Source organism: Brienomyrus brachyistius, chromosome 1 (genome assembly GCF_023856365.1).
Source record: "Brienomyrus brachyistius isolate T26 chromosome 1, BBRACH_0.4, whole genome shotgun sequence".
Lineage (NCBI taxonomy): Eukaryota > Metazoa > Chordata > Actinopteri > Osteoglossiformes > Mormyridae > Brienomyrus > Brienomyrus brachyistius.
In genome coordinates this window covers 50,931,859-50,947,147 of record NC_064533.1, presented here as the reverse complement: position 1 = coordinate 50,947,147, position 15,289 = coordinate 50,931,859, and the positions used below count along the sequence as shown (strand labels likewise).

At 48.1% G+C, this 15,289-nt stretch overlaps 1 protein-coding gene across 1 annotated transcript in view; it reads right to left on the bottom strand.

Annotated features, from left to right (window-relative positions):
- Positions 1–354: 354 nt before the first annotated feature.
- The window catches only part of rasa3 (RAS p21 protein activator 3), a 37,978-nt gene continuing 23,043 nt past the window's right edge, over positions 355–15,289 (bottom strand). The window contains 20 exon segments of the mRNA XM_048972637.1: positions 355–1,511; positions 1,915–2,098; positions 2,212–2,315; positions 2,556–2,764; positions 3,139–3,221; positions 4,312–4,418; positions 7,007–7,080; positions 7,733–7,810; positions 8,185–8,262; positions 8,572–8,678; positions 9,569–9,614; positions 9,616–9,693; positions 9,861–9,935; positions 10,524–10,640; positions 10,783–10,929; positions 11,625–11,783; positions 11,877–11,991; positions 12,482–12,555; positions 13,590–13,662; positions 13,756–13,836. Coding sequence (XP_048828594.1) covers positions 1,436–1,511; positions 1,915–2,098; positions 2,212–2,315; positions 2,556–2,764; positions 3,139–3,221; positions 4,312–4,418; positions 7,007–7,080; positions 7,733–7,810; positions 8,185–8,262; positions 8,572–8,678; positions 9,569–9,614; positions 9,616–9,693; positions 9,861–9,935; positions 10,524–10,640; positions 10,783–10,929; positions 11,625–11,783; positions 11,877–11,991; positions 12,482–12,555; positions 13,590–13,662; positions 13,756–13,836 — 2,065 coding nt within the window. The 3' untranslated portion in view covers positions 355–1,435.

Here is a 15,289-nt window from a genome sequence, read left to right as displayed (position 1 = left end):
GTGGAATGATGCTCCCATGGGCGCAGAACCAAACGTTTCCACGACGCGGTGAGCTGCTCCATTGCTGTGCTAAACTGCCAGCCAAGTTACCGGCAAGCCTGTAACTTCGGGCTCGCAGTGTCACCTCAGGGGAAAAAAACAACCGCCCAACCAAGTACATTTCTAAGGAAGGAAGGTTATCTGAACGAAAAGCGCTCACACGATGACGTGCGCACTCTCGCTCGGCAGTTCGTGGGTGAGCGCGCACACTGTCCTGCTCACCTGAAACCATAAACATACAGACAAAAATCATGCTTCTTTGATCGGAATCTGACCCCTCTATCACTGAACAACATTCCACAGTAAACACAAAGCTTAACAGACATTATGTTTAAGAGATTTCCACACAATAACAGAAATATATTAAAAAAAAACGCCATGACATTAAGTGAAATTATATCCATGATTGTTTAACATTCTGAATTTTTAAAACCCCACTGCACAGACTTCCAATTTGAGTGTACAAACAATGACATAGAAAACTACAGTATCTGAAAATATATATATTTTTTTAAATACTCGGGATATTGCTGCAAACACTCATGGAGGTTAATTTCCTAATTTCCTAATTTGACTATGCAGCTCAATCGCCTCTGGATTAAAGAAAATACCATTTTAGAGTAGGAACTGGCAGAAGGATGATCACAATGGTTATTATGACTTTTGACCCAGAAAATTCTTTTAAATGGACAAACAGATAACCAAACAAGAGTTTCTGCTAAAATTAGGGTACAATTTGCATGTGATTCTGTAATAAAAATGCACTGATTAAAAAAAAATGTTTTTTCTGGATCTCATCAACACACTGAAGAAAAGAGTCCCTATCGTGCAGTAAAAGGTAGGTGTGCACACAAGAATTTTGCATTTAACCCTTGCTGAGATGAACACACACACACACACACACACACACAGCAACAACACTCATCACAACTATAACACCTGATGGGCAGTATGTGGTTTCTGGGGACGCAGAGTTCGGCCTTGAAATTCAGTGGGTAGGTTAACACTAAATATGCCTTTTAAGAGCTTTTTTAAAACGGCCAATGAACCGAACCACGGAACGGATTAAAAACAAAAAGGATCTCACAGAATAAAAATTTAAAATGCGCCGTAAGGCAGAGCTGCATCATCCATCAGTTCGGGATGATTAAAGTGCATCGCTTTGGTCACACCATGTGGTGAAGAGCTGTCCTTTAGTTTAGTATTTCATAGAAAATACTGGAATTAGCTTGACCCTTAATCTTCACGCTACACTTCTACACAGGATAATCCCATGTCCTCATATGCGCAGGTTCCGTTTTCAGGACCCTTGCAGGGCGCCTCTCTCAGTCTCTCTCTCGTGGGAGGTGGAACACCAAGTCAGTGCTCAGAGCACCTTGGCAACCGCTGGTCACGATCAGATGGAGTAGGTGGAGCACTCCGACTGCTGCCGAATGTAGCACTGGAAGTTCTTGTCTCCAATTGGATGTTCCCTGTGAAAAGGGTTTCAACAAAATAATAATGAATAATAATAAACATGACCAAAAGACCAAAAAAATAACCACGCAATTTACCAATAACTCACCACCAAAATTTTTGTGTATTGTTGTGTATTTTGAGTGTACTTACAGATGACAATGCATTATGGGAAACTGAGTTTGAGGGAGTCGTACAGGCACATGTCAGATGGCAGCAAGCACTACTGTCATGTTATCAGCATTCGTCTTTGATACTACAAGGGATTTAACACCGATGGACTGAAAAATCACAGTTAAGTAAGGTCTCAGAAAGTTCCTCAAATAATTGTCAAAGTCCGACTGATGCTAAGCTTTAATCATACCGGGTTTAATCATACTGTTGATACCCAGCTTGATCTAAAATTGGCTTGGGACTTACTGGCTGCCATACTTGGTCTTCCTGAACTTGTCCCTTTTGTACTGAGCGTGCTCTTGCTCCAGGGCCTGCACCGCGGTGATGATGCTCTTCAGCGTCTTGTACGTCTTCTGGGGGTCGTCGATGATGAAGCTGGAGTACTCCTCCTGCTCCGGCCCATCGTATACGGACTTGCTGCCGCACGCCTCTGTTGGGGGGGGGGGGGTCAGCAAGGGAGGTGATACTGTGAGATCCTGCATGTCACACGCACTCTCACAGCAAGGGCATGAACACACACACACGCGCACACATAAGCGTCACCTTGCATCTTGATCAGCTTGGTCATGTACGTGCTGAAGAGTGAATAGATGCGTTCTGTCTCACGGTCTCCATCGACATCCAGCTGGATGTTTGCGGGAAGGCCACTGTCAAGGAAACAAAGGGCAGGGAAAAAAAAGACGTAAGATTCCAAGAACTCGAAAACAGCATTTTCTTGACATTTCCTTGCGTGTGTTCCGCATTAACACTCCTGCCAACTCAATGACTTTACCACTAATGGTCTTAATACGCTGTGGATCGCATGGTGCTGTGCTGGAAACTCCACAAAGCTCTCTCCCTTGGCCGCCCAGTAGGGGCCAGGTATCCTGGAGGTGCATAAAACTCACGCTGTGCAGGGGGTGCAGCCGGGGGCGGAGTCAGTTGAGTGCTTGCAGCACAGCCAGTGTCCATTGAGGTATGCCGACGGGTGGTAGGTACTCAGCCGCTTCCGGTTGCACTGGCTGACTTTCGTTAGGATGTCGATCCAATCGCGCGCCTCCACGCAGTTGTTGGCCTGGATGTAGAGCGCCCTCTCAGGCTGGATGACCTGGAACATCTGTCAAAATTCAACACAGAACAAAGAGGTCAAGCCCCATGCTAAACTGAAGACTACAGTAGACTTTAGGTATAGGGAACAACGTTTATTAATAAAAGCTCGCATGTGCAATATTACTATTGGTCAATATTATTTTTCTATTCATATTATGGTTGTTTTCTTTCTACAGATTTCTATTTAGATTTTATCTAGACTATTTTATTTTATTTTATTTTATATTGTTCTTGTGTCTGTGTTATAGCAGTCATCGCATAAGCAATTTTCCCCGGGATCAATAATGTTTTCTGATTCTGATTGTCATATTGAAGAGTCACTTTATGGTGTTTCTGTCTCGTGTTTCTTTGGCTCTTTGTGCGCAGAAAGCAGTCCGTTACATTTTTCATCTTGAAGGACTCCTCTTCTAATCGCTCAACGGCCAGGATGTTCTCGATGGGAATACTGCACAGTGGACTCTCTCCTGAAGGACCATGAGGGGGGAGTCATAGATCACAGGAGTTAGAGATGCATAAAGCTTATGGCTAAAAGATACATGCAAATACAGCACATAGGTGCAAACCCCATCCAGGAGGTCCTGCAGACCCCACCCCCCCCATTACAGAACACCATTAAGATACAACTTTCTGCATTACATACAAATGGTACTTCAGAATGGGTGTTAGGCTGGATACCAAATCCATCCATTGAATTTTCTGTAACCGCTTGTCCTATTCGGTGTAACGGGGGAACTAAAGCCTGTCCCAGGGCTACGGGCGCAAGGCAGGGAACAACCCAGGGTGGGGTGCCAACACATGACAGGGCACGCTCACACACCTTTCACTCACCTACAGGCAATTTGGTAACTCCAATAAACCTAAGCATGTTTTTGGATTGTGGGGGACACCGGAGTTACCCGGGGGAAACCCCACGACGACATGGGGAGAACATACATGTAAACTCCACACATGATCCCAGGTCCCAGAGATATGAGGCTAACCACTACACCACCATACCGCCGCCCCCATACCAAATCACAAGGTATTGAAGAACTTCATACTACAGAATAAGGGTTAAGAGAATAGACAAACCCTACATTCAAGATGGGTTGAAGACTTCCATATTACAGTACAGCTGTTAGACACATTACATATTGACCACATACAGACATACACCACTTACAGACATTCCATAATACCCAGGAGGCAGCAACATATTTTACAGTGGGGCACCAACAGCAGATGGGGTAGAGAGTTTAATCCACATTAAACACGACTCTTCCCATTTCCCAGCAAGTGTCAAACACCATTAGCTCAAGAAATTACGCAATCACTGCACAAGCTCAGCTTGGGACCGCAGGATGCATCCCTAATTTGGGCCATATCACACAACAGCCACACACCAGCGTCTTGGGACTCAATTATACTGGAGCCACGAGGTACCATGGGACCGGATCACACAAACACACAGTGCCATCTCGGGACCCAGTGAACCCAATGATGTACAGCAGCTTTGGGTGCCTGTTTTAGAGAACTGTGTGGTGAAGAAAAGAACCAACAAATGTTCAGCATTACCTTTGCTTTTGTGATAGGTGAACTCATGATTGGTGAGACGGAACCATCTCTTCTTGAAGTTCTTCATGCCAAAACGATTCCTCCCCTGAGCTCTTTTGATCATGAATCTGGCAGGAGTGAAGGTAGGAGAGACAGGATGTTATCTCTTTACCACCTCGGCCGGTTAGGTAGTCTGTGTCCCTGCCCGGAACGTTGTGAGTTCAAGTCTCACAGTAGGGCCTTTAACCCCAGTTGCCATGGGGTGAGGAACCGTGCGTTTTGACACTAATGTTTGCTTTCACCTGTATATACATGAGTATCTGTGTCTTTCATGGAGACCAATATGGCATCAAAACTACCCAATTTCCCCAGAATGATGAATAAAGCACAAATACTCTGTTAAAATAGTGAAATCACAGAGGACATCTGGCAACCAGTCTGATGTCACAGCAGCACGCAGAAGCTCCAGAGTTATCATCTCTAAACTGGAGCAGCAAATATCTCATAGTGATCTTCAGCACTGAATGTGACCTTATGTTTGTGATCACTGCTTAGTGCAATTTAAGTCTGTTCTGTGGCACTAGTGATGGGCTGCGGAACAGCATACTTCAATACCACCTTTTCACATCAGTTTATTCCCTGGACTGCATTCCAGGAGTATACTAGAGATTTGAGAGGAGAAATTCCTCACTGTGAAAAGTGCAGGCATCATTTTTTGTGCTGCTACTTGCTGAACTTATTCTCTAAAGCACAAACTAGTGTGTCGGGACAAAGTACTTTGAGTTAATGAGCGGCTTTGCAAACCTGTTCGTGGAAATAAAGCCATTCAAGTCTGCGAAATGCATTTTACTGAATTCTACTTTACTCTGTGCCAGACTGTCAGGATCCATCGATCAAACTAGTCAAATGCCTCTACTCAGAGGAGGACGGGCCGCAGTGGGGCGGGTTAGAGCAACAGCCCCCAGGGGTAATCTGCGGATGGAGGGAATTTGGCAGCTTAGCCCTGCTCCCCGTTGAGGGGGAAAACTAAACAAACAGGGCCACAGCATGTGACATCGTGCGAAACTCTCAGGTCTGCAGCCCCAAAACTTTTATTGGACGGCCTCAGTGACTCAGACTGGGATCAGCCAATGGCGAGCATGCAGCATTACTGCACAAAGCCAAAATCGACAGATACGCGCAGCTTAGCCATTTTCACACTCTTCACAAATACATGTGGCGGATATGCAGCCTGTCCTTTGCGATCCCACTGTTTTATTTCGACATGCGAGAAAGAAAACTCTTTAAGGAGGCGACTCCACAGAGATTCCGTAAAAGGAAGCTTTTCTAACACCTTGCTTATGAAAACTAGGGGAAGAATGCAGGGAGCGGGGTCACAAGGGCACAGCTGCGGTCACAAGGTCACAGAGCCAGCCGCTTACCTGGAAAACCCTCTGCTATCAAGTCTCTTAATGACAAGTCTCACACTCCTGCACCCAGCATGGGAGAGACAACACAGGAGATTCAGGCTGCATCCACACTGCTACGTTTTAGTTTTAAAAAAAAACTCCATCCACACATTTATTGAAACAAAAAATGAAATGAGCGAAAACGTATATGACGTCTCTTTTGGCCTACATTGGATATGCATGCATCAAACGGTAAATTAGTTTTTTTTTTGCGCAAAATGCAGCAGTGACACTGTACAACACGTCATTTAGCTGCATACAGGTCAGCAACAGAGAACGCCCCATTGAAAGCAACTCCTTCATATTCGCCATGTTGGAATACCATTTGCTTCTTTGTAGGTGACCAGGTGACCAATCAGGCCATGAGAGGGTGTAACTAGGGGGATGGAATCAGAGATGGGCCAAGTGATGAGCAGGGACCCATTAGGGTGTATTTAGAGTCCACGTTTTCAAGAGTCTCCATTTTCACTCATCCACACTGCAATGCTCAACGTGCACGGCTATGGGAGTGTTTACGAAAGTCTGGTTTTGGGGGCTGACAACTTCGGGGTTGTTTGGACGAGGAGAAAACAAAGAGTAATTCTTAAATTCTTAAAGAGAAGCAAAACAGTGTGGAGGTAATCTCAGTAGTTTTCCCTTACTTATCACAGAGTGTGAGGCCCCTCTGAAACCTAGGTGGCCAGAGGTCTCTTTTCCAAACCACAGATAAGCCCTTTCTAGTGTACTGATAAGTCTCATCTCTCTGACAGATGGATTGCAGCTGATCAACTCTGATCGACTCTAAGAAAAAGACAACAATCCAGGAAGAGCGATACCATCCTAACACCGTCCTGGCACTAGGAAAGTTTCCCACTTGACACAAAGACTGCAGTCGCACTTCTCTGACACAAGATGGCGATGGCAGGTCACCTCCCTAGAACAGCAATTCCCTCAATGGAAGATTCCACAGCGGAGGTCAATGTCTCCTTTCAAATGTAAGATCTGCAGCTGATTTTCTAGCAGAGGAGGAAATTGATCTCCAGGGTTGGTGTGTTTTTGTCCTGTCACGACACTGTTTGTTAGACAATGCCTCCATCTGGATAAAAAGCAGCATCACCTGGCCTTTGTGCATGTAGATGATTCAATGCGGGGACATAATTATAACCCACATCTGTTGGTTTCCATTGAGCTATGTGCCCAGGGCCCACTTATTGTGAGGTGGCTCAAGCTCTGTTTGCCCCTTTGTAATGAATTCCCTGATTCATGGTGGAGGTCATCAGCAATCTCACCCCTCTTTCAGCATGATCGGTGTCTCGATGCTTTTCTGGTCCCACCTCCCGGATGAGGAGATCAGATCTAGGAACTGAGCCGAGAAAAATGGCAGTTGTCAAAGCTCGGTCCAAGTTATATACCCATGCAGTATCAGACCAGATCATCTGGAGCACTTACAGGCTACACATAATTCCCAGTCCTCGTTTACAGACTTTTCCATCTCTCTTTAGACGTCTACAGAGTTCAAGCTTCACGGAGAAGCTTCAGCACTCATGAAAACCGAAATTACTTCAGTTAGGAAGAATATTTCTTTGCTTAGTTTAGTAAAAGGAAAACTTGCATGTGTCACTGTTTTCCCATAACCAGGCATGGCCCTTGATATTTACAGGAACTGCTGTATGTAACACTTGAATACTGTACAGATTAACCCAGGCATGTCAACCAGAGAGAGAGAACAGTCTATATAAAGAAAGATCAGCCAGCCTTCTGTATACACAGCTCCCAGTGGCAGAGTGCCCTCAATGCAGAGGCTGCAAACAGCCCCGTCTGGCATGCATAAACAGAGAGATTGCATTGTTTATACTGGACACTAGGGGGAGCTCCACCAGACAAAGCCTGTTAAACAGGTAGCCCTTTTCACTAACTACAGTTAACTCAGATGCGTGAGTCTGTCCAGAACAGGCCCTCAGGAACGGACGTCCCCAAACAGAATAACGTTAAATTAAAAACGAAACATATCTCACATTTTTCACAGCATCTGCGTACTTATGGTCGTTGAAGTAGTCGTGAAAGGTCGCCATGAAGGACTCTTTGAAGTTGGCCTGCGGGGGCGAGACAGCGATTAGCTTCCCCTCCCCCTTGGATCGAGTCAGATTTGTTTACGTTTAGCTTGCAGATGATCGACTTGGGCTGCATCTCATTCCTCAGACCGTTGTACCGTCCAGACATTATACTGCGCACTGTGTATGATATTTTGATAGTATCTTCGAAAAACTGCCAGTAAAATTACGAGTATAATTTTGACACAAGGATTTCAAAGGGCAAGTTATACCCAAAAGACCATGGTGGACACAAAATGCAGTGCTATATGGTATCACCACAATTCCGTCAAACCTAACATCTGCCAGCTCCTGCCCTCCAGTTTCATTTTCTCAAGAAGGACGAACCTCACAGGGCGAGCGGCGGAGTGACTCACGGACTTTGACTTGGCAAGGCTCCCCAGGGTCTGTATGGTCTTGGAGATCAGGGTAAGGGTTCGAGAGGTAGAGGGATCCTGTGGAAGAGAGACGGTCCTCGATTCACACATCCTGTGGGAAGCCATCGCCACAACCGCCACATGCGATGACTGTGAGCGGTAAGCGAGGCGGCGGTGACACCAAACCGGTAATTATATGGAAGCGGATGTACATGCTAACCACTGATCAACAGGAAGGCATGACAGCATAACCAATGACAAACAGCGGGGCGGTTCCCCTTAGCCCACCTCAGAAGGAGGCTAATTCCAACACACATGTGTAAGGGGAAGGATTTAGCAGACGCGCACTTGCGGGATGTGGGAGGGGCTTAGAGGGCACATGCTCACCGGGTGGTGTGGTCGCAGCTGGAACAGGTTGGGGGACAGGATGGCTGGGGCGAAGAAGCGCAGGAAGATGAAGCTGCTGACAGCCGTGTACCTCACATCCTGGTCCTCTGAGGAGACACAAACATAATTGCTCAGGGGCTCCTACACATTTAACGCTCGACCCCAAACTCGCCTCTTTCAGCAGGGAATCGCCGCACCGATTAAAGAGGCCCAAAATGGATCGAGCTTCATTTTTAATCTGATGTTAAAAGATGACCCTTACATTTTACCACGCATATGTATATGGTCATCGTTAGCATTTAGCTAACACAAACGCTGCTGTGACTGCTGTCACCATGCTATACATGCTACACAAGCTATACATGTTACGACAAAAAAAAAAAAACAAAACACATCATAAATAACTTTCCAGGAATACACGCATCTACTCCAGAAACAAACAGCAAAGGAACAGAAACCCTTCAAAACTAAACAAAAAAACTAAATCATTTCTGTGATTAGCACGTACCCAGCATCCAAAAAACCCACTACTAAGAAAGAAGCCGCACTGACGTACAACTAAAGCAGTCCGGAGGCCTATGATATATAAATAAATCCATGCTTGAAAGCCAGTGGCAATGATTCACAGAATGTCAGGAAATACCGATGCGATGTGCCGTGCTGTCCAGCAGGTGGCGGAGCACACTCATTGTTTGCTTATGTTGCCAACCATGGAAGAAAGCAACGTCAACAGGATCCAAACTGAACTTAAGTGTTTTGGAGCTACTAATACTCATTCTGCCTGTCGTAGTCATCGTTCTTTATGTCTCGGATATGAAGACACAAATAGGACATTTTTTGTAAGAAAACATTAACACGGAATCCAACTGGATTGTTGGCTTTTGGTGCTTTAAGATTTGAGATTTTCTTTTGGTTTGGATCTTTAAAGCGGCTAGTTTGACTTCAATGCACGCCCCCCCCCCCCACCCTGCTACATCTGAGAGGTGGGGCTGCTTACCTTGGAACCGTTTAGCTGCCGACTCCCTCAAGGAGGAGAAGATGTCCGCACATGACTGTGGGACAGCTGACTCCAGACTTGGTGATGACGGTGAAGACGCGGTCCACGTACTGACGCAAGTTCTCCTGGGGTAGACGTTCAGACGTTGATGCATCAGGTGACCGCAAGACGCATGCACCCCTCCCCTCCCCCACCCATGCATGCACATTCACAGGCACACGCAGGGCCCATGCATGCTCGTGGACTGATTCGCACGCGTGAACCCAGCCACACGGCACTCGCTGAAACCCACCCTGTTGGTCTCCAGGTTCTCAGATTCCTTCAGCTTCACCGGGTCGATCTCGCAGGGCTTGTGGTCGGCGCAGATCTGCACAGAGTACAGACATCCGTTGAAAGCTGTGCCAAAACTGCCACCCCCCCCCCCCCCCCAAACCGCCAAACATGCCGAGTAATGAGAGAAAAAAATAAAACCACTCAGTAATTTAGGAGACATATGGACTGAAAACCAGGCAGTGTAAATTAGAGAGTGAAGTGAAATGTTTATTTTAATACCTGGTGACAGCTCGTAGGACTACCAAGTGACTCAGCCTCAAATGTGAGCAATACCCCTGCTGTGGTTGTAAGCCACAGTCCTGTAATTAATACAGTTTCAGACATCATGTAACAGATGCTTCCATCAAAAGCTACTCAAGCCTGTCTCCCATTCATACAGCTGGAGTTCACACCGAACTTAATGCTGTATATTTAAACCTTCCTACCACCTGTTTTTTTTTTCTTTTAAATCTTCCATCCATCTTCTAACACATCCAAACCCCACGCACCGAGAGGGCCGAGGGTGAGATTCAAAGCCCCATGGTGCTAGATGTGCAGCAATAGCGCTTCCCACTAAGCCGCCGGGGCACCCTCCTTACGCAATGGTTGCGACAGATATTCACCACAGGAAGAGCACGCTCACCTCATCGATGACGGGCTTCAGGGTCACCTGCAGGTAGTGCATGCCGGCCAGCTTCATGGTTTCGTCTATGCACTTGGAGGTCAGCGAGTTTCCCCGGAAAATGGTGTTGGGATCCTGCAGAGGAAGACAAGGTCTTTGACCGAGGCCCATACAGGACGCCGAATTAAGGGGAAACTCAACAGTGCAGCGTTGCTCCATGTCTGTGAGGGCCCTGAGTCTGATTGCGTGCATGCATGTGCAAGTATGAAGATGCTCACTGTGTCCTGTTGACCTCCGCATTGGCGATGGCGCTCAGGAAAGGCACGATTTTCCCATAGTGCAAGAAGAGGCGGACCAGGGGAATGGCGGCTTCTTGCTTCTCCCGGCATACCTCACCCAGGATGTGAGCTGCAGACGCTGACACAGGCTGTGGGGGGGGGGGGCGACAGAGGCAGGGGATATGTGAGATGCGGGGAGGAGTGCTAACGCCGCTGCTACTTCGGACATCCAGACTCAGGTGCAAAACGAACATCTCCGCCATCCGGGCACAGGAGCAAGCCGGGCACTTGTGGCATGTGGTGGGTTAGGGATCCGTGCCCATTTCCAGAAGGTTTAAATCCCACGGCTGGCAGAGGGATCGCGTCACCGTTGGATCCTCAGTCAAGGTCCTTAACCCCAACTGCTGCAGGGGTCGCTGGACGCTGGCTGACCCGGTGCTACGTTCACAAAACTTGCTCCCACCTGAACATGTCTAAGTCGCTCATGGAGAGCAAGGTGGATTAAGCATTTTACATTACATTCACATAGCAGATGCTTTTATCCAAAGCGATGTTCCTTTTTGAGAAAGCAGGGTCAGCCAGTCGCTGCATTAACTGAGGGTTAATGGTCTCGCTCAAGGGCCCAGCAGTGAAATTCCTCTGACGACCCTGGGATTTGAATGGGTGACCTGATCAGAGTCCCACACCAGCTCATACGCAAAAAAAATGACCCCAAGGTGATGAATCAAGTACCACCCACACACACACACACACACACACACACACCACACACACACACACACACACACACACACACACACACACACACACACACACACACACACACACACACACACACACACACCTCCATGTGGCCAGAGAGCAGGAGCAGGTCTCTGAGGGGGCTGTAGGACTCTGAGGGGAAGACGTGATCCTCCGTATAAACAATGTTCAGCCGCAGCGAGCCCAGGTCATCCGGCTTCTCTGACTTGCTGCCGTTGTCCCGGGGCTGGCAGGATAGTACCTACAGGGCAGGCGGGGGTGCGAGACGCGTAAAATGAGGGAGGCGTCTCCCCTCCGCGGAACACAGCACCTCCCACCCCACCCGGCAGCTGACGTGCTCTCACCATGCGTCGTGAAGACCTGACTGGCCCAGGACTTTCAGTGGGATGCGAACCTCCCCCAGGAACTCATCTCCGAACTTCAAGTTGCTGGCGTTCCACAGATCCACCCTGTAATGGGGCACGCAGACGCACACACACACACACACACACACAACACACACACACACACACACACAGAGGTTCGTAATTATATCTTCGTGGGAATTCTCCTTTCATTTCTACGGGGGAAACTCTAATCCCAATTTGATGACCTTAAGCCCTACCCAACCCTAACCTTAACCATAAGTAACCAAATTAAATACATGACTTTTGGTATTTTTAGTTTTTTTAATTGCATTAACAGACCTTTGTGGGGACCTCAAAAATGGTTTCCACGTCAAAATAGCAGGTTTATATCACATTTTGGGGGATATTTGGTCCCCACAATGTAATATAAACGTAATCCACACACGGATACAGACCCCACACACACACACACACAGAAACGCAAGCACAAACACTACACAAGTTCACACAGCTTGTGCGACCCCTCTTTCACGCTGACGCACATATGGGGCTACGTTTCCCATAGCGAGGCGCAGCACGCCCGTAAACGCACCTGACAGCCATCTTGTCCACATCCTCTTCCTCCACGTCAAAGTGCCGTCTAGTGTAGCTGGGTGGCCTTGTCACCTGCAGGTTAAACCTGAGGTCAGATGACCTGGATGGCAGGCGAGTACAGCGAGGACAGGGAGCGTGGTCACCCTGACAAAATTGCCTCTTAGTCAGCGGAAGTCGTCATGTAGCAGAATGGGGGGACCAAATCTCCAGCGGGGGGGGGGGGGGGGGGGGGGGGGAAGGACGTCCCAAAGGTCTAAACGCTGACAAGCCCCCCGCAAACCATGCACTTTGTTGCCCCTGCTCTTCTTGGCACACACGCTCACTCATGCACACGTACACACAGATCCCTGCACGCAAACCTGCACATGGGTTTCGGCTCAATGGGCCAAAAGGCAGCAGGTGACCTGGGACGGAAGCGCAGACTGCAAGATGGAGACCACTCCCAATAACCACAGACTGCAAAGATGGAGACCACTCCCAATAACCACAGACTGCAAAGATGGAGACCACTCCCAATAACCACAGAAAGAACGAAACAGCTCTCCAAACCACAGCGAGCAGCCAGAACAAACACACGGCGAGAATCAGTTCGCGTGTGACAAGTGGCTTGGGCTGCTCTCTCACAACCGCACACAGAAAGAGGCTCGTTTGGAAGGGACGCCCGGTAGGACAGAGGGAAACACTCTCGCTCTCTCTCACTCGCTCACGCACACACACGCCATCTTTAGCTCCAAGGCACTTGGATGCGTAACAGAAATAAAGAGAGTTGATTGTCAGGCTGTTCATCTGAATGAATCAAGCTCCTGTCTTGCATTTCCTCTCTCGGGGAGGGCGAGGTCTGCGAGTTTGGGGGGGGGTGGGGGGGTGGGTGTGGGGGTGGAATCCTAAGAACTTCTATTCTTCTCACAGAATCCATACCGCCGTCGGTTTAGCGGAAGGGAACCTCCCTGACAGACGCTGGTCACTGGGATTCCGAGCGATGGAAAATGACCTCATTCGCTCGGGAGCCATAGCAACAGCGGATCACTGTGTTTTTTTTTTTATTTTTTTATTACGGCATCTGGCTGGGCGACCTGGGGCAGAAGCGCATGTCCGTCAATACTGACCTCGAAGTAGAAGACCTCTTCGAACTGGGGGTTGTTCGTCTTCCTCTTCACTTTGGTCTTCTTGGCCTCCGACCTGGAAAACGGAGAGGAAGGGGGAGGTCATGTGACTCACAGCCCAGTGAGGCTTCCAGGGGGTGGCAGCAGACTGACACGAGCTGACCCTGACCTGGTGGGCCCCAGCAGGGACACGGCCGCGTATGGGTCGCACTGCCCGTTGACGATTGGCAGTCCTTGACACTCCAACACACTGCAGAGACAAAGGCGAGAAAAAGAAAAAATGTCACGCAGTGGAATGCCAGAGCTGGTTCAATCCCATGCATTTCCACCCCACCACCATTTCATGAAATGATCCTTTATTCGGCATTTGCACAAGCACACAGCGATGCTTTCGTTTTTGCATATCCCATCATGCTCTCCTTCGAAACAAACACGTGTATATATACAGGTGAGAGTCAGTGCAGCACCCCAGATTATTATTTTTTGGGGGGTGGGTATTTAAAGGTCTCGCTGAAAAGCACAACAGAGGCGTGACTATTCTGCAAAGGAAGGGATTTGAACTGGTGACCTTCTGATTCTGAGCTCAGAAGGCTGTACACCTTTTCCCCCCCCCCCACCCAAATTTCACGTATTGAAATCCCAGCAAGAAACATTAGCCACAGTCCTGAAGTCGCAGGTTTTTATTGTTTTCATGACCTGATGTGTATCGTTTATTTCCCTGGAAGGAGAAATCCTGGAGCCCTGCGATGGGCTGGCCCCCATCCTGGGTTGTTCCCTGCCTCGTGCCCATTGCTTCCAGGATAGGCTCCGGACCCCCGCGACCCAGTAGGATAAGCGGTTTGGAAAATGGATGGATGGATGGAGAAATCCTGGAGACAATGCTGCACCAAGTCACACCACGGCACGCTCACGGGCTGAGGTATAATCTATTATAACAGCCCCAGTGCAGCATGGGCTACAAGCAGCCAGGATTAAAAAACATCCAAGCTGAGTGTTAATCGGCTTTGATCCTTTCAGCACTTCCTCCTCCTTAAGCCAGTTCTCCCTGCGTGTCCCCTGCCTGGCCCGTTTACAGACCGCTGGACAGACAAATCCAGCCGAGGAGCTGAAGGCTGACAACAGAGGCCGGAACCGGCCCTTACAAGACAGGAATCTCTCGCCGTTCACATCCCAGTTTCCCACCAGGAAGGATCAGTCCACCTTCATGGACAAAGAGGTTCACGCTTCTCAAGTTTGCTGGATGGAGCCAGAGGAGCAGGGGTGAAACACCATATACAGAACTTATAGAGAAGCGAAAACCGGTATTCCAGGTCTTGATTCCAAAAAAAAGCTCACAGTTGTGCTTTATTTTCATTTATTTCTTAGGAAAGGTGCTGTCTAATCCTTTGTCACAGTGTTTCTCAAACCGGTTCTTGGAAAGGAGCAAAAATGTGGACTGTCAGGCAGGGAGCAAAAACTTAAACCGTCTGGGGGGTCCCTGAGGACCGAGTTGGGAACACTGCTTTATCACACTGCTGTCTGTCCTGTCGCCCCCCCTCATGTACCTGTCCCCCCCCCAGAGTTTCACTGTGCTCCTCCGAACATTCATTACAATAAAACTTGTAGCTTGAAAAGCAGCTTTTTATATAGGTGTCACGCACGTAATTCCACCAAAAATTCCCACTTTGTCATCATTCCGCGATCGCGCCATCCCAGCAATGGCA